The 20,907-nt window shown below is 38.5% G+C and overlaps 1 protein-coding gene across 1 annotated transcript in view; it reads right to left on the bottom strand.

Moving 5' to 3' along the window:
* Positions 1-18,427: 18,427 nt before the first annotated feature.
* The window catches only part of TMC1 (transmembrane channel like 1), a 190,119-nt gene continuing 187,639 nt past the window's right edge, over positions 18,428-20,907 (bottom strand). The window contains exon 20 of the mRNA XM_065879898.1: positions 18,428-18,450. Coding sequence (XP_065735970.1) covers positions 18,428-18,450 — 23 coding nt within the window. The remainder of the gene's footprint in view (positions 18,451-20,907) is intronic.

Here is a 20,907-nt window from a genome sequence, read left to right as displayed (position 1 = left end):
AGACGGGCGCGAGCCGCGGCTAAAAGCGCGGACCCCAGAGACGGGCATGAGACGCTAAGGCTGCTGCTGCTGCCACCAAGAAGGCTGTGTGCGAGCACAGGTCACTATCCACACCCACCTTCTGGGGAGCCTGTGCAGCCCGCCACTGCCAGGGTCCCGGGACCCAGGGACAACTCCCCCGGGAAAACGCACGGCGCACCTCAGGCTGGTGCAACGTCACACCGGCCTCTGCCTCCGCAGGCCCGTCCCGCACTCCGTGCCCCTCCCTCCCCACAGCCTGAGTGAGCCAAAGCCCCCGAATTAGCGGCTCCTTTAACCCCGCCCTGTCTGAGCGAAGAACAGACGCCCTCCGGCGACCTACATGCAGAGGCGGGGCCAAATCCAAAGCTGATCCCTGGAAGCTGTGAGAACAAAGAAGAGAAAGGGAAATCTCTCCAGGCAGCCTCAGGAGCAGCGGATTAAAGCTCCACAATCAACTTGATGTACCCTGCACCTGTGGAATACATGATAGACCGAATCATCCCAAATTGAGGAGGTGGACATTGAGAGCAACATTTATGATTGTTTTCCCCTTTTCCTCTTTTTGTGAGTGTGTATGTGTATGCTTCTGTTTGAGATTTTGGCTGTATAGCTGTGCTTCCACCATTTGTCCTAGGATTCTATCCATCCGTTTTTTTTTTAAAATCTTTTTTCCTTAATAATTATTCTTTATTTTAATAACTTTATTATATTTTATCTTATTTTAATTTATCTTCTTTCTTTCTTCCTTCCCCCCTTCCTTCCTCCCTCCTTTCTTTCTTTCTTGCTTTCTTTTTTCCCTTCCTTCCCTCCTTCCTTCCTTCCTCCCTCCCTCCCTCCTTTCTTTCTTTCTTTCTACTTCTACTAATTCTTTCTTTCTACTTTTTCTCCCTTTTATTCTGAGCCGTGTGGATGAAAGGCTGTTGGTGCTGCAGCCAGGAGTCAATGCTGTGCCTCTGAGTTGGGAGAGCCAACTTCAGGACACTGGTCCACAAGAGACCTCCCAGCTCCACATAATATCAAATGGCAAAAATCTCCCAGAGATCTCCATCTCAACACCAGCATCCAGCTTCACTCAACGACCAGCAAGCTACAGTGCTGGACATCCTATGCCAAACAACTAGCAAGACAGGAACACAATCCCACCCATTAGCAGAGAGGCTGCCTAAAATCATAACAACGCCACAGACACCCCAAAACACACCACCAGAAGTGTACCTGCCCACCAGAAAGACAAGATCCAGCCTCATCCACCAGAACACAGGCACTAGTCCCCTCCACCAGGAAGCCTACACAACCCACTGAACCAACCTTAGCTACTGGGGACAGACACCAAAAACAATGGGAACTACGAACCTGCAGCCTGCAAAAAAGGAGACCCCAAACACAGTAAGATAAGCAAAATGAGAAGACAGAAAAACACACACCAGATGAAGGAGCAAAATAAAAACGCAGCAGACCTAACAAATGAAGAGAAAATAGGCAGTCTACCTGAAAAAGAATTCAGAATAATAATAGTAAAGATGATCCAAAATCTTGGAAATAGAATAGACAAAATGCAAGAAACATTTAACAAGGACCTAGAAGAACTAAAGAGGAAACAAGCAATGATGAGCAAAACAATAAGTGAAATTAAAAATACTGTAGATGGGATCAATAGCAGAATAACTGAGGCAGAAAAACGGATAAGTGACCTGGAAGATAAAATAGTGGCAATAACTACTGCAGAGCACAATAAAGAAAAAAGAATGAAGAACTGAGAACAGTCTCAGAGACCTCTGGGACAACATTAAATGCACCAACATTTGAACTATAGGGGTTCCAGAAGAAGAGGAGAAAAAGAAAGGGATTGAGAAAATATTTGAAGAGATTATAGTTGAACACTTCCCTAATATGGGAAAGGAAATAGTTAATCAAGTCCAGGAAGCACAGAGAGTCCCATACAGGATAAATCCAAGGTGAAATATGCCAAGACACATATTAATCAAACTGTCAAAAATTAAATACAAAGAAAGCATATTAAAAGCAGCAAGGGAAAAACAACAAATAACATACAAGGGAATCCCCATAAGGTTAACGGCCGATCTTTCAGCAGAAACTCTGCAAGCCAGAAGGGACTGGCAGGACATATTTAAAGTGATGAAGGAGAAAAACCTGCAACCAAGATTTCTCTACTCGGCAAGGATCTCATTCAGATTTGATGGAGAAATTAAACATTTATAGACAAGCAAAAGCTGAGAGAGTTCAGCACCACCAAACCAGCTTTACAACAAATGCTAAAGGAACTTCTCTAGGCAAGAAACACAAGAGAATGAAAATACCTACAATAACGAACCCAAAACAATTAAGAAAATGGGAATAGGAACATACATATTGATAATTACCTTACATGTAAATGGACTAAATGCTCCCACCAAAAGACACAGATTGGCTGAATGGATACAAAAACAAGACCCATATATATGCTGTCTACAAGAGACCCACTTCAGACCTAGAGACACATACAGTCGGAAAGTGAGGGGATGGAAAAAGATATTCCATGCAAATGGATACCAAAAGAAAGCTGAAGTAGCAATTCTCATATCAGACAAAATAGACTTTAAAATAAAGACTATTAGAAGAGACAAAGAAGGACACTACATAATGATCAAGGGATAGATCCAAGAAGAAGATATAACAATTGTAAATATTTATGCACCCAACATAGGAGCACCTCAATACATAAGGCAAATACTAACAGCCATAAAAGGGGAAATCGACAGTGACACACTCATAGTAGGGGACTTTAACACCCCACTTTCACCAATGGACAGATCATCCACAATGAAAATAAATAAGGAAACACAAGTTTTAAATGATACATTAAACAAGATGGACTTAATTGATATTTATAGGACATTCCATCCAAAAACAACAGAATACACATTTTTCTCAAGTGCTCGTGGAACATTCTCAAGGATAGATCATATCTTGGGTCACAAATCAAGCCTTGGTAAATTTAAGAAAATTGAAATTGTACCAGTATCGTTTCCAACCACAACGCTATGAGACTAGGTATCAATTACAGGAAAAGATCTGTAAAAAATACAAACCCATGGAGGCTAAAGAATACACTACTTAATAACGAAGTGATAACTGAAAAAATCAAAGAGGAAATAAAAATTACCTAGAAACAAATGACAATGGAGACACGATGACCCAAAACCTATAGGATGCATCAAAAGCAGTTCTAAGAGGGAAGTTTATAGCAATACAAGCCCACCTTAAGAAACAGGAAACATCTCGAATAAACAACCTAACCTTGCACCTAAAGCAATTAGAGAAGGAAGAACAAAAAAACCCCAAAGTTAACAGAAGGTACAAAATCATAAAACTCAGATCAGAAATCAATGAAAAAGAAATGAAAGAAACAATAGCAAAGATCAATAAAACTAAAAGCTGGTTCTTTGAGAAGATAAACAAAATTGATAAACCATTAGCCGGACTCATCAAGAAAAAAAGGGAGAAGACTCAAATCAATAGAATTAGAAATGAAAAAGGAGAAGTAACAACTGACACTGCAGAAATACAAAAGATAATGAGAGATTACTACAAGCAACTCTATGCCAATAAAATGGACAACCTGGAAGAAATGGACAAATTCTTAGAAATGCACAACCTGCCAAGACTGAATCAGGAAGAAATAGAAAATATGAACAGACCAATCACAAGCACTGAAATTGAAACTGTGATTAAAAATCTTCCAACAAACAAAAGCCCAGGACCAGATGGCTTCACAGGCGAATTCTATCAAATATTTAGAGAAAGCTAACACCTATCCTTCTCAAACTCTTCCAAAATACAGCAGAGGGAGGAACACTCCCAAACTCATTCTACGAGGCCACCATCACCTTGATACCAAAACCATACAAGGATTTCACAAAGAAAGAAAACTACAGGCCAATATCACTGATGAACATAGATGCAAAAATCCTCAACAAAATACTAGCAAACAGAATCCAACAGCACATTGAAAGGATCATACACCATGATCAAGTGGGGTTTATTCCAGGAATGCAAGGATTCTTCAATATACTCAAATCAATCAACGTGATACACCATATTAACAAATTGAAGGAGAAAAACCATATGATCATCTCAATAGATGCAGAGAAAGCTTTCAACAAAATTCAACACCCATTTATGATAAAAACCCTGCAGAAAGTAGGCATAGAGGGAACTTTCCTCAACATAATAAAGGCCATATATGACAAACCCACAGCCAACATCGTCCTCAATGGTGAAAAATGGAAAGCATTTCCACTAAGATCAGGAATAAGACAAGGCTGCCCACTCTCACCACTCTTATTCAACATAGTTTTGGAAGTTTTAGCCACAGCAATCAGAGAAGAAAAGGAAATAAAAGGAATCCAAATCGGAAAAGAAGAAGTAAAGCTGTCAGTGTTTGCAGATGACATGATACTATACATAGAGAATCCTAAAGATGCTACCAGCAAACTACTAGAGCTAATCAAGAATTTGGTAAAGTAGCAGGATACAAAATTAATGCACAGAAATCTCTTGCATTCCTATACATTAATGATGAAAAATCTGAAAGTGAAATCAAGAAAACACTCCCATTTACCATTGCAAGAAAAAGAATAAAATATCTAGGAATAAACCTACCTAAGGAGACAAAAGACCTGTATGCAGAAAATTATAAGACACTGATGAAAGAAATTAAAGATGATACAAATAGATGGAGAGATATACCATGTTCTTGGATTGGAAGAAACAACATTGTGAAAATGACTCTACTATGCAAAGCAATCTACAGATTCAATGCAATCCCTATCAAACTACCACTGGCATTTTTCACAGAACTAGAACAAAAAATTTCACAATTTGTATGGAAACACAAAAGACCACAAATAGCCAAAGCAATCATGAGAATGAAAAATGGAGCTGGAGGAATCAAGGTCCCTGACTTCAGACTATACTACAAAACTACAGTAATCAAGACAGTATGGTACTGGCACAAAAACAGAAATATAGATCAATGGAACAGGATAGAAAGCCCAGAGATAAACCCACGCACATATGGTCACCTTATCTTTGATAAAGGAGGCAGGAATGTACCGTGAAGAAAGGACAGTCTCTTCAATAAGTGGTGCTGGGAAAATTGGACAGGTACATGTAAAAGTATGAGATTAGATCACTCCCTAACACCAGACACAAAAATAAGCTTAACATGGATTAAAGACCTAAATGTAAGGCCAGAAACTATCAAACTCTTAGAGGAAAACATAGGCAGAACACTCTATGACATAAATCACAGCAAGATCCTTTCTGACCCACCTCCTAGAGAAATGGAAATAAAAACAAAAATAAACAAATGGGACCTAATGAAACTTCAAAACTTTTGCACAGCAAAGGAAACCATAAACAAGACCAAAAGAGAACCCTCAGAATGGGAGAAAATATTTGCATATGAAGCAACTGACAAAGGATTGATTTCCAAAATTTACAAGCAGCTCATGCAGCTCAATAACAAAAAAACAAACAACCCAATCCAAAAATGGGCAGAAGACCTAAATAGACATTTCTCCAAAGAAGATATACAAACTGCCAACAAACACATGAAAGAATGCTCAACATCATTAATCATCAGAGAAATGCGAATCAAAACTACAATGAGATATCATCTCACACTGGTCAGAATGGCCATCATCAAAAAATCTAGAAACAATAAATGCTGGAGAGGGTGTGGAGAAAAGGGAACACTCATGCACTGCTGGTGGGAATGTGAATTGGTACAGCCACTATGGAGAACAGTATGGAGGTTCCTTAAAAAACTAAAAATATGACCCAGCAATCCCACTACTGGGCATATACCCAGATAAAACCATAATTCAAAAAGACACATGCACCCCAATGTTCATTGCAGCACTATTTACAATAGCCAGGTCATGGAAGCAACCTAAATGCCCATCAACAGACGAATGGATAAAGAAGATGTGCTACATATATACAATGGAATATTACTCAGCCATAAAAAGGAATGAAAGTGGGTCATTTGTAGAGACGTGGATGGATCTAGAGACTGTCATACAGAGTGAAGTAAGTCAGAAAGAGAAAAACAAATATCGTATATTAATGCATATATGTGGAACCTAGAAAAATGATACAGATGAACCGATTTGCAGGGCAGAAATTGAGACACAGATGCAGAGAACAAATGTATGGACACCAAGGGGGGAAAGTGGTGGAGGGGGTTGTGGTGTGATGAATTGGGAGATTGGGATTGACATGTATACACTAATATGTATAAAATGGATAACTAATAATAACCTGTTGTGTAAAAGAATAAATAAAATAAAATTCAAAAAAAAATTTGTCTGTTATTGCCAGGCTAATTTCCTTTAGGGGATGGCAGGAATCTATCAGGCAGACGACTTAACTAGTGCTGATCAGGAGATTCCTAGTTAACTAGTTTAAGATTCCATTTCTGGAAGACCCAAAACTATAATTAAGTCTCGGTTGGGGAAGTGGGTCTTAGCATAAGTGACTCCATTTCGGGTCTATTGTCCTGTTTTTTAACATATGAAGTAAAAGATGCAACATCAAAAAAAGAAAAACAGAATTTAATAGGAGACACAGGTATTCTTTAAATACAAGGAAAACAGATCCAAGTAAATGGTCTTGTTTTCTCATTGTAAATTTACCTGCTCATCTGCACATAAAATTGGATATGGACTATACTGAATATACTGTACATGAAAATGGAATCCAGTTATTCAAAATCTGTGTATTTTTGTGTGCTACTCATCAGAATATTTACCAGGATTAGAAGTGTATATCAAAGTCAAGGCCATTGCTAGTCACCAACTAGTTCTTAAACTTTCTTTATGTAAAGATAATGCAGAGTAAAATATTAACAATTTATATAGATATTAAAAAAAAACAAAAGCTTAAAAAGCTGTCTTGAAAACTGTGAGCTCTGTCACAGTTTGAATCCTAGGAATGTCACTTTAATAAGATGCAGTCATATCAAGTGTCTGCTATAATCATTCCTAGCTCACATGGAGTTCCATGTGTCAGACCCTGCATGGAGCACTTCACAGACTTTAACTCAAGAACCGCTCGCGAAGCCTCATGGGGGAAGTACTATTATTCTCCAGGCTTTACTGGGGTGGATACGGTAGAAGCAACCAAGAAATGAAACAACAAACAAACAAAACACATCTCTGTTCAGGGCTTGGTGTGTGGGCTGATGTATTAGAAGAGAGGTTCATGGAGACTTCAAGGGAAACAGAGGAAGTAAAGCTGGAAACCTATGAAAAGACTAGGTTCTAAGCCAGAGAGCCATCTTTGGATACCTCAGCCCATTAGGACTAACCATTGGTTTTCCTTTACCAAAATGAAACCATATTTATTGTCTCAGAGAATCTTGGGGGTTTTTTCTATTTTAAATTTAAATTTGAATTGTAAGCTATAGGACCCCAGTGGTTCCAAACTCTGTATTCTTTTTGCTTCTTTACCTCTGCCTTGAGCATATATCATGGTAAAAAAAAATAAATTGAATATATAAAATAAAAGCAATAAAATATAAAATAAAATTAAAATTAGACTGATACGCTTTATGCTGAGTTTCAGGGGAGTTTGTTGTCTGTTTTTACAGTTAGTGAAAGAATTCTTAACAAAATTATGCCAGTGTTTGATGTTTTCATGTAAAACTTAAAAAAGAAGTTTGAGCTCCCCCTTGTGGTAGTACGTCAGAGCTGAACTCAAATCCCAGGTTCTTGGTGCAGGAAAAGCACAGATAATGTCTTCATGAGCCAGCAGAGAAACTGCATTTTTTTCAAAGAAGAAAAAGACCAGGAAAACCCTGATAAATGGTTTGAGAATGTACAAAAGAGGACTGTTTATTTGAAGGACTTCTAATATCAGAAATATCAGAGTGCATCCTGATGGCCGTTGGACAGCATCCTGCCAACAGATGGTGTGTGTGTGTTTGTCTGTGTATTAATTTACACTAATTACTAATGTTTAAAATAGTATGTGCATAAAAGTCCAGGTTTCCAGCTTCTCTTTAAAAATCAGAAGATCTGGGAGCCTGGGGTCTGCAATAGTTAGCTACAACTGAGTAGTTCACGTTCCCTAACTATAGGACAGATCTCTTCATTTCACCATGGTCCCACTAGATAACTTCACTTACTGCGTTGCTCTCTTGGCCGCTGTTGGCCTCCGGGTTTGCAATCCCTGTTAAAGCAGGAAGCGTATAGCAAAAATGCTCCAACGTCACTGAAAGAGCATAAACCACGGAATAAAATACTCTTCTGCTTCCCAGCTTTGTCATAAGCCGGATGAGTCACCTTGGGAAAAAGCAGTCTATCTTTTAGCCTCTACGTTTTCATGATTTCTTATACTCTTTCAATCATTCTGGGCTTTTATTTTTATTAAATAGAGTGGTTTGTAGAGCACGTATGGGTCACACTCTACAACACTATTTCTTCAGTGATGTTTATTTCTCTAAAACGGGCAAATTATTGTTAAGCCCCCACCTATCTAATTCATGGTAATTTAAACACTTTTTATAGCTCCCCTCACTCCCCAAGGGATCTTAAGTAATCAAAAATTTCAAAGAAGCACCTCTGTTTGTCCCTTTTTCCTCAGTTATGTCTCAATTCCAATGTCACCTCCTCAGACACAAGCTTCCCTGATCACCTTGCTAAAGCAGCCCTCCCAGCCACTCTATTAATTTACCTTATTTTACCTTTTTCTTAGCCATTATCAGCAGCGAAAGCTGTTTGTTGTTGAAGCCATGGGTAACGAGTCAAATCCATTTCACTTACCTTCACTAATCAAGGTCATTTGAAGACTTGCACGTCCTCTGAGCGGCACATAACCTAACAGTAAGACATTTACTCGCATTTTCCAGAAACTTGGAGTCAGCTGTGTCTAGTCAGAGCTGAGCTGGTTAAGACTGGATAGGACCACCCACCCTTCAATTGAGCATGCGCGTTTTGCGTTTTGACCTTTTGACCTCAGAAGGTGGGAAACTTCCGCCTGGGAGGTGCAGAGCCCTGTAGCCTAGTTATACCTGCGCAGAACGTGGATTACCCCGCACCTTTTTCCATTCACGTTTCTCCATGCTTCTCGGCTCAGACCACCCTGCTTTTTTTTTTTTTTTTTTGCGGTACGCGGGCCTCTCACCGTTGTGGCCTCTCCCGTTGCGCAGCACAGGCTCCGAATGCGCAGGCTCAGCGGCCATGGCTCACGGGCCCAGCCGCTCCGCGGCATGTGGGATCCTCCCATACCGGGGCACGAACCCGTGTCCCCTGCATCGGTAGGCGGACTCTCAACCACTGCGCCACCAGGGAAGCCCCGCCCTGCTTCTTTATTCTTCATCCTGTAAATATACTCTGAGCTCCTTGCCTTCTGGGAGGTGGATTTGAGACTTGTTCACCCATCTCCTCACTTGGCTGCCTGGCGAATAAACCCTCTCTTTGCTGCGAACCTTGGGTCTCAGCATTTTGGCTTGCTGTGCATCAGGCAAAACGAACCTGGTTCGGTAACTTTGTTATTGTTGTTTTAATTTACTCGTTCACTTACTTGGCTCATTCGTTTGTTTTTATGATGGTTTCTTGTGTGTTTCCTCCATAAGGAAAGAGATCTGCTATTTTCAGTGCTGTGTTCCTCAACCTAGTACAGTGCCTGATACTAACTGCTCACAAATGCATCTGTGTCTTAGAGCTTAGTGTTTCGCAAATGATACTAAAGACTGGTTGGTTCTACATAGCCTCACGTGTTGTCTCCAGGGAGATTAGAAGAGGAACAAAGAGGGAGAAAGTTGGAAGTCCAGCTGATGTTCTCAAGAAAGGCAAAGACCTGCTGTCACTCACAGTCAAGGAGGTAAGGATTCATCTTGCTGGGCTGTGCACCAGCAGGTGGGGATAACATCTCAGCAGTCTCACCCCGAACCTGACTCCAAGATCCCTCCTAAAAGGGCTTATTGGATTCACTAAGGAATACTCGGTATTGCTTGTGATTCACTGAGTTGTAACATTTTCATAATATTTTGGATCCAGTTCTAAACTTTAAAATGAATTTAAGAATTAAATAACTTGGAAAATCGGGAAGAGAGCTAATGCCTTCATCCCTAGGGCCAAATCTCTTTTATTACTCTTACAGTCTATCACAGATCAGCAGGCATATCAACAACAGTAAGAAGCCAGTCAAAAGCCATGTGACCAACGTGTTTAAGAAAAATTAACCACAGGTGCTTGTCACAAAGTGATCATTTAATTTTTTTTAATTTATAGGCTCAGGAAATGGTATGACTTAGCATTCAACCTTGTCATTGACTCAAGAATATTATCCCTTTAGCCCAGAAAAGGAAACTCCGTGATCCCCATTTATACTCCACTGGTTATAAAGCACTAGAAAAGACAACACAAAAATGACAGTGTATGTTTGTCAACTCTTCCTTCCAGCCTTCTCCCTGCCCCACCACACGCCCAGACAACCTAAACAAGATACCATGAGCATGCTGCCTTCTCTTTGACCTGGCGTATCGTTGCTTTTAAGAAACTTTGATTTTTTTTTTTTTTTTTTTTGCAGTACGCAGGCCTCTCACTGCTGTGGGCTCTCCCGTTGCGGAGCACAGGCTCCGGACGCACAGGCTCAGCGGCCATGGCTCACGGGCCCAGCTGCTCCGTGGCATGTGGGATCCTCCCGGACCGGGGCACGAACCCGTGTCCCCTGCATCGGCAGGCAGACTCTGAACCACTGCACCACCAGGGAAGCCCCAGAAACCTTGATTTTTAAAAGTTTGTTATTCCTGCTTAGCTGAAAAACTTCCCTAGACTTTATCAGCCTTAGGTCCGAAGGAGGTATTTATTAACATTAAGATCCCAAGTGTTGTTGCACCCACGTCTGGGGAGATAAACATTAATACTCTGTAAAGGGACACCTGTTTGTCAGTTGGTCTGTAGTCCATGAACTGATCCATGAGGCTTGTTCACTGTGAAGCTTGCTCTGCACACTTCTTTTGCTCCTCCAGTTCTTCAAGCCAATGCCTGAGACATGCCTGTCATGGATGTCTGCCTTGAGGACACCAGAATCCTTTCAAGTGGGCCATCTGCCCATGCTCCCCAAGCTGCCAGTTGATGGTGGTGCCACAGCGGTGTCACGCTCCATGCACAGAGAGCAGAATGTCTGTCTTCCCTTCTTTGTGTTAGGTGTGCTCCCCGACCACCAACAGAGCGTCTCCTGTACCCCACTGTCCCAGAATCCTCCCTCCACCAACTGGCCGCATCTGATTCTGTCTGCAGACTCTGTCTCCGCTGGACTCTAATCTATTCCCATTCCTTTCCCCAGCTTCTCCCCACCACCTGCACAGTGCAAATCAACTGCTACCATCAAATAAGTGGAAGGCACCAGCTCTATCAGCTTATCAGAAATGTCCTAGTAGCTCTGAAACCCAGCTCTGTGTACAATTGAAACCGTCACTAAAATATATTCCATAAACTCAGTTTTTAGAGCATCACTGTCCGATAGAAACAAACACAACCACAAGTGCAAGCTACCTGTCATTTAAAGCTTAGTAGCCACATTAAAGAAAAGAAGCAAGTAATTTTAGTAACTTAATTTATTTAACCAAATACATGCAAAATAATCTCTCCAATAATCAAAATGAAAAATTATTAATGAAATATTTTACGTTAGCTTTTTCATACAGAGTCTTCAAAATCAGCATGTATTTTATATATACAGCACAACTCAATTTCATGCTGCAAGTCCTCAATAGTCACATGTGGCTAGTGGCTATCATATTGGGCCACTCAGGTTTAGAGCACAGGAAAGAATTTTGGAAACTATGCTGTGCGATTTCCTTATCTTGCCAAGTGAGACTTCAAAAGGTGACATGATTTCCAACAAGTCACACAGCTAACCAGTAGCAGAGACAGTGCTAGAACACTGAGATCCTGATGGGCAATCACATGCATTTTTATTCATTTAATGCTGCTTATCTTAAATTTAAGCCACTATGCTGCTAAAACATACCCAACTAAAAAATAACCAAGAATGTGCTAAAGTAATCTGAACAGCTGTTTTTATTGGTCTATAAGAGATTTGGTTTTCTCCAATTGAGTAAAATCTTCCTTGCAATTGGTTTTTTGATAACTCCCTGAATTAGATCAATTAAAATCATTCTAATTTTTAAACTGAAACATGACTAAATTTTTCAAATAAAAATTTTGGCAAAAAAGGAGAATGAGAGGTAACATATATCCAGCCCTTAACTGGGTGCTAAACTATGTGCTATGTGCTAAACGGTGCTCAGTGATATTCAGCATGATCTTGTAATCCGTGCAGCAATTCGCATGGAGACAATTATCTATTTTAAAGATGAGGTAATTGAAGCCTAGTGAGAATAAGTAATTAGCTTGGGTCAAAAAGCTAATTAATGACAACCAAAAAATCATATGGCCAGTGAGTAACACTCTCAGTCAGTCAGGAACAAAACTTAAACCTTGGCTCTGGCTCCCAAGCCTGTGCTCTTTTACACCACCACTCAGCCCCCATGATTATTTAGTTGTTTGTGGACTTGATATACATGGAACATTTTCTGTGATGCAGATCCAAAGGCTGAGTGTTTCCACTGGGTGTTATCTACTGTTTCACTAGGGAGAAACGTTTCCCATTGAATCAACTCATTCCATGTTCCACTGAGATCAGTTGTAATTCCAGCTCTTGGCCTATTTTGTGGCAGGCTAATTTTCACCTGCTGTTGGGTTATTCCATCGTATTCCACTACAAATGTATTTATTAATTCTGAGGTCAATGACCTAAGCACCTTATCCTTCAGACGTGTTAATCTATTGTCTTTTTCAGGGTTATCCTCACATCATGCATCACAGTATGACATTCACATGTCTCTTAATTAATGTCATTCAGTTTGACCTGCCTTAACACATAGAATCAGTTCTAAAAATTTATAAATGAATCCATTTCCCCCATTTACTTCCATTATCAAGTCATATGGGAAAATATTTGATCCTAAAAGAAAAAAAGCACTTTAGGATTTTAACATTCAATTCAGTCATACTCTCTGCTCCTGCTGACTCACAGTCCAGTCCTTATGTATTTAGTCCATTTATATTATTCCTGCAAAACACTAGCCATGCCTATAGGGTCTTACCCTCTAATTTATAAGCACATCAACATTACAGATTGCTAATTCCATGCCTGGATTACTTGACAGAGCAAGTAAGCAGGTATTAGAGAAACAACAAAGCAGGATTTTTTTTTTTTTCCAGAAAGAAGCATCTTCTAAATGACTTTCAGGAGTCAGAAAGCATGACTTCAGCATGTATGAAAGTTTAGTGTTTTAAGAGTAATATTGTGGGCTTCCCTTGTGGTACAGTGGTTGAGAGTCCGCCTGACGATGCAGGGGACACAGGTTCGTGCCCCGGTCCGGGAAGATCCCACATGCTGCGGAGCGGCTGGGCCCGTGAACCATGGCTGCAGAGCCTGCGCGTCTGGAGCCTGTGCTCCGCAACGGGAGAGGCCACAACAGTGAGAGGCCCGCGTACCGCAAAAAAAAAAAAAAAAAAAAAAAAAAGAGTAATATTGTTTTTACTTAAAATTAGATAATGGGGATCACCATGATATTTTCAGTGTTCCATTTGTAAAAATGATAAGGCCCTGACAAATTCTCATTTCAATGGTGTTCTCAATTTCTTCCCAGAGTTTAGATGTATGGTCAAGCAGAAAAATAATTAAACCACAGCTACAAATATTTGGAACGCCATAAGAACAAGGGTGACAACCATGGCTGTTATCGAGCACTAACTATGTGCCAGGTTTGGTGCTATGATATCTGCAGGATCTCTCTCTTTTAATCCCAAGTAGAAAGTTTATGGAGTAGGACTCTTATTATCCCCGTTTTTTAGAGATGAGAAACACAAGGTTTTGAGAGGTTGAACCATTTCCATAAAGTCACATGGCAAATGTTAATTTTTGCCTGTTTTAAATGAGCATGAACATTCCCATATTTGGGAATGTTTGACTGATAAAGAATCATGGCATAACTGCTGAATAAAAGAACAAATGATTAACAAAATGCATAACATTTTGGTGCTTCCTAACCTACAGTATTGAGGAAAAGCAAAAGATACCTTGTGTGGCTCCGTTTGGACACATTCTCACTGTTATTGCAGGCCAGCACTGAGCCCAGCTGGGCCAATCAGATACATAGGAATGAAACCAGTGCTAAGTGAGAATGAGTCGGCTATGATTACACAGCATCTAGATGCAAAAGATTCAAAGATTTTCCAAAGATCTCAGCAGTTCTATTAGCCAATTTTCTTTTTTAGTTGCAAATATTGTATTCCTGTTTTCAGTAAAAAACAATACAGCACAGAGAATAAAGCTGGGGAGTTCTTTCTTTTGATCCAGTGCTCTGTTGAACATAGCCTCAGGCTCCTCCCCAGGACCTGAGCGGAATGTAACTCACAGATGCTCCAAATTCCGATCCACAGTGTTTCCACTACTGCAATGGGCAGATCACCTAATTTGCGCCTGCCTCCTTTTCTTTCTGTATAAAAGGAGCACAGTTATACACTATCGCAACAGAGATCATAAAGTTAGAAATTTGCTTTCCCTTTGAAGATCAAGGCATACAAAATAGTTATTAATAATTATCTGGCAAATTGGTGAATGTGTTTTCCTGTCTAAAGCACGAAATGATCTCTTAATTACTCTTTACAGTTCATCCTCATCACGCACTTAAGTATAACGTGTTGGCTGGTGAGGAATATTTTTGTTTATAAATGAAAGCTAACAGAAGAGGGACTGTAATAATGGGGTCTTATACTGTCCAGACCTTTTTTTTTTTTTTTTTTTTTTTTTTTTGCGGTACGCGGGCCTCTCACTGCTGTGGCCTCTCCCGTTGCGGAGCACAGGCTCCGGACGCGCAGGCTCAGCGCCCATGGCTCACGGGCCCAGCCGCTCCGCGGCATGTGGGATCTTCCTGGACCGGGGCACGAACCCGTGTCACCTGCATCGGCAGGCGGACTCTCAACCACTGCACCACCAGGGAAGCCCTCTAATCCACTTTTAAGATGGTATTTTCCCCTTAAAATTCTTGCTGAAGTCTTCAGATGGTCAGATGGGGATTTCAGAACCTATATCACCTTCTGAATTTAACCTGGATACATTTGGATGTCATGATACATTTGACATGATCAATTACTAATTTACTATGTTATGGAATATTTCTATGACATCATTTGATTTAGGGAGCTTCTGTTAGTTTACATATGATGGACAATGAGTGATGCAGAAAGAATCTGATTGGTATCCTACCAGTAATGAGTAAGATGCCAAGGTTATGCATCCAGGCTTTTCTTTTGAACAGTGATGGTAACCTGAGAAATATGAGCCTCAGCAGCAGCAGCAACACAGAAATTAAACTTCCAGTAAAATACCAAGGACTCTGATATTCTTTGAATTGAGAAATAATTTTGAGCCTGTTGCCTTTAATAACAAATAAAATCATAAAGACAATAACTTTGACCAAAGTTTTAGTAAATCAGATAAAATAGGAAAAGAACATTAATTTCCCAGGTGGCAATTTGTATTGGTTATCATATGTGGATGATACGTAATTTGATTCAGCATGTGAAACTTGACTTCCAAAAAAAAGGTTTTAAATATGTTCCTTAAGATTAAAAAAAATGAGATGGTTCCTAAAAAGTTTTTATATAGCCATAAGCAAAACAGTATCAAAAGAAAATTTAGTGACATTTAAGGCTAATTACTCTGAATCAGGAAAGTAATAGAAAGTAATATAATTGTATCAGTAAATTGACCAAAACTGTCTTCAAATGTATATGTGTTGATTTAAAAGTCTATACAAACTAATGCTTTTGCATAAAAATGTGTCCTGAAAGGACCCAAATTTAAAGGTTAATATTTAATCTTTAATCAACCTAAATGTACAACAGTAGAATAAACTAATTATGCTGTATTAATATCAAATAATATTTTGTAGCCATTAAAAAATGTTCTGAAGTAATTTTTATGACATGGGAAAATGTTAACTAAGAAAGTAGGATAAAGACTAAATATATCTTATGATCCAAAATATTTTATTGAGTCTATATGTGTGTGTGAATCTGAGAAAAAAATACACCAAAATGTTAACAGAAGTTATTCTGGGTGGTGGAATTATAGGTTCTTTTGCTTTTTTAATTCTATTAAAAATTTCTAAATTTGCTGTAATGAATGTGTACCACTATTATAAATTTTTAAATGACCAAGGATTTGTATGAAACCTCCTTGGTGTGTATGAAAAAGATGTGTGTTATATAATACCTAAGTTCCCAGAAGAGGTCAAGTAGTTCATGTATACATTGTTCCATTATTCATAATTACTAAGTCATCAAGACCCATCCTGGTAAAGGCAGCTGGACCATCCAAGGCAATCCATTACAAGAGAACTTTGAGAAAAAGAAACCTCATATAGGGCCTTGAGAAATCTTGTCACCATCATATAATGCTGTTTCCTTCTTGCAGGAAGTAGATATGAATAAAGGCTATGACTACAGTTTATTTTTAAAAATATTCTTAGGTCTCAATGTGTCTTCTGAAAAATCAAGTGCGTATCTGAGTTGAGAGCTGAGAACATCTGCCTATCCCATTCTTAAGTCTCTTGTTTTTGAAGCCTGCTTACTTACTCTTTTAATATATATTTCTTTACAAATGAATTGTGGAAACACTTTTTTTACTTTTGTGAACCAAACAAGGCAAAAGAAAGTTGTAACTGGATATTATCCAGGTCCATATTTTTGACTCAAGGGAGGCAGTAAAGTCATCAGACTCCCATCTTACCCACATTGAATTGGATTCCCTCTGCTAAAGCACTCCCTTGTTTTTTTCCACAGGAACTTGGTTTTCCATTGTGGGCTAAACTCCTTTGTTTGCATCCCATCTACTAAGCATGTGATGCCAACTCTGAGGTCTAGGGTTATTTGTCCATCAAGATGTCCTAACTTTGGAAGAGAGCTGAAAAAGGTAGAATAATAACTGGATTTTGTTAGACATTGCACTTAATAGAGAATAAGAGAAAGCAAATCTTTTTTCTGAATACTGATAGTGTACTATAATATCTGTGTCATTGTGAAGAAAGGGACAGTCTTGCCCTGAGTGGGAACGTATCATTAATTTTGTTCGATCCTAAAACAGGTTTGCAAGTTCTAGTATCTAGTATTCTGGAAGATGCTAGAAACTAAGGATATAGCAGGTAGGGCAAAAAGTGGTAGAGAAAATCTAGAGAGCAGGTGATACTTAAGATATATAATGTTTGATAAATGTTTGACACATAATGTTTGATAAATATTTAGTAAACAGATTAAGAGGTACTGGCCTCATTGTAGTTCCTGATGGTCATGCACTCAGTGTGGTCCCAGTGTTTATTACAAACTCACTCCCCCACAATTTGCACATACGCTTCTGGGAAGGGTCTAGTAGAGCACTGAAATAATCCAAGTTCCAATCAAGTTGACTGAATTAAAGTCCAGTCCAGAGAAGACGCTGGAGTATTAGGCAGGGAAACTAACACAAAACCTCTTCCTACTGACCCATCCACTGAGGAATGAAGATAGCAAAGGCTAAACCCCAAAGTCAACTAGGGAACTATACCTCACCATATATAGTAAGATGTGGGTCACCAGTACATTCCCAGACCCGATGGACTCCGGCTCTGGTACTTGTAGGGACCCATCAGGATGAGAAAACACAGTTCAGGTCAAAGCTTGCTAATATAAACCTCTTGATATGGTTTAAACTATGTGTACCTCTCAGAAGCCCGAAGAGATAACCCATGAGATTTTTCTTCTAAAAAGCCCATTCCTTTTCATACTGAATCCAGCAGCAAATAAAAAGGTTTTGGGTGTATATTTGTGGGTACCATGGATGGGGAGACAGAATGAAAAGGGAAAACAAGATGTTAATTTAAAAAAAAAAAAAAGTGAGTTAACAAATGATTACAATGAATACTTTATAAAGATATTTCTGACCTTAGAAGAAAAAAGAAGGTGAAATATTCCTGTTTCCAGGCTAAGAAAACTAAGGCAGAAGATATGTATAAAATGAAAGTCCATATGAGTAAAAAGTTTTTAAATTAACCCAACAAGTAAGCCAGTAATCCATACTTCTCCATCACACACAATTTTAAACTCAATTTGTTAAAGAAAATGTGAGGGGACTTGCTCAGGGGAGAAAGTGGTGGTGCAGGAACAAATCCCTAATTTGGAATAAGGTAGAGATCCTTCTTTTTTTACTTGGGCCTTCACATAAGTCATTGGTTTTGAACAGTATGATGAGGAACACTTCTGGGCCTCCAGAATATCCATGAAAATTACTGGCCTCCAGCAGCTGCAGCTGTTCAAATAAATAAATAAATAAATAAATAAATAAATAAATAAATAAATAAATAAATAAATAAAGAGAAAGAAGATAAAGAAGAGGTAAATAAAAATTTCAGTGTGCTTAATGGTTTTGAATGAGGTGGCCTGAGATCTATACCTTCAAATGTGTTCCAGGTTGCTATAATATTTGTTGCCAAATATTTCTATATTTTACAAAATCCTCACAAATTCTAAAGACAGGAGAATAAAAGTTCTGCTCTTTTTGAAATGTTTATTCATTCATTACTGCTTATGTAATTAGTATAGAAATCTGTTCATTTCAAATTTTTCCAGTAAAAGAATTCCTTATTGTCCAGTAGATAATTAGTAGGTATATATTGAGTGACTGATATATAAAGTCCTATATTAAGTGCTGAGGAAACAACGATAAATAAGATATAGTCTTTGCCTTCACAAAGGTTATACATATTTTTAACAAATTATGGGAAAATATCAGGTAAATTAGCGTGCTATAACATTATATTATTTAAAACAAAGGTAATAATATGCCTTAACTAGAATTCAGATCTTAGAAGTCAGAACATTTCATTCACTATTCTAAATACTAATTTGATAATATTAAGTTATAGTCCCAATCTAGAGCAAATACAAAAGCACTGCAGATATGTGCGACATAAATGCTTCCAACTATGTGATGTCCACAAGAGACTCACTTCAGCTTTAAGGACATACATAGACTGAAAGTGAAGGGATGGATAAAGATATTTTATGTAGATGGAAACCAAAAGCATGCATAGCTCTACTTATATCACACGGAACAGATTTTAAACCAAAAACTGTAACAAGAAACAAAGAAGGTCATTATATAATGATTGAAGAAGATACAAATAAATTTCTTTAATAAATGATTGAAGAAGACACGAATAGAAAGATACTCTGTGTTAATGATTGGGAGAATTAATATTGTGAAAATGCCCATATTGCCCAAAGCAATCTACAAACTCAATGCAATCCCTATCAAAATTCCAATGGCATTTTTCTCAGTAATAGGAAAAAAATCCTAAAATTCATACAGAACCACAAAAGTCCCCGAATAACCAAAGCAATTTTGGGAAAGAACAAAGCTAGAGGCATCACACTTCCTCATTTCAAATTATATTACAAAGCTGTAGTAATTCAAACTATATGGTATTTGCATAAAAACAGACACAAAGATCAATGGAACAGAATAGAGAGCCCAAAATAAACACATGCATATATGGTCAATTAATTTTTCACAAAACACCAAGAATATTCAATGGAAAATGGATAATCTCCTCAATAAATGATGGTGGAAAAACTAGACGTCTACATGGAAAAGAATTAAACTTATACCATACACAAAATCAAGTCAAAAGACTTGAATGTAAGACCTTAAAGCATAAAACTCCTAGAAGAAAACTTAGAGGAAGAGCTTGCAATTTTTCCTAGCAATGATTTTTTGGATTTGACACCAATAGCAAAGGCAGCAAAAGCAAAAAGAAACAAATGGGACTACATTAAACCAAAAAACTTCTGTACAGCAAAGGAAACCATAAATAAAATGAACAGGCAACCTAGAGAACTGAAGAAAATATTTGTAAACCACATATCCGATATGGCGTTAATATCCAAAATATATTAGGAACTTATATAACTCAATAGCAAAATAATAATAACCTAATTTAAAAATGGGCAAAGGATCTGAATAGACATTTTTCCAAAGAAGACATGCAGATGGCCAAGAGGTACATGAAAAGGTGCTTAACATCACTAGTCATCAAGAAAACACAAATCAAAACCACAATGAGGCATCACCTTACACATGTTAAAATGTCTATTACCAAAAAGGCAAGAGATGGCAAATGCTGATGAGGATGGGAAGAAAGGGGATGCTGTGCACTGTTGGTGGGAATGTAAATTGGTGCAGTCACAATGGAAAACAGTATGGAGGTTCTGCAAGAAACTGAAAACAGAACTACCATGTGATCCAGCAATCCCACTTCTGGATTGATATGCAAAGGAAATGAAATCATTCATTTGTATTCCTATGTTCATTGCAGCATTATTCACAACAGCCAAGGTATGAAAACAACCTAAGTGTCCATCTATGGACGAATGGATAAAGAAGATGTGGTGTGTGTGTATACACACACACACACACACACACACACACTATAGAATATTATTCAGCCTTATATAAGAAAGAAGTACTACCATTTAATATGGACGAACCTGGAGGGTATTATGTTAAGTGAAGTAAGCCAGACAGAGAAAGACAAACATGTCATGGTATCACTTATATGTGGAAGCTTTAACAAAAGAGTGGAACTCATAGACACAGAGTAAAATGATGGTTGCTAGAGATACGAGGTTGGGGAAATTGGGAGGGGTTAGTAAAAGGGTACAAAACTTTCAGCTATAAGATGAATATCATCTGAGGATCTAATGT

The sequence above is a fragment of the Phocoena phocoena genome, chromosome 6, assembly GCF_963924675.1.
Source record: "Phocoena phocoena chromosome 6, mPhoPho1.1, whole genome shotgun sequence".
NCBI classification, from domain to species: Eukaryota; Metazoa; Chordata; class Mammalia; order Artiodactyla; family Phocoenidae; genus Phocoena; species Phocoena phocoena.
This window is presented reverse-complemented; position numbering and strand designations above follow the sequence as displayed.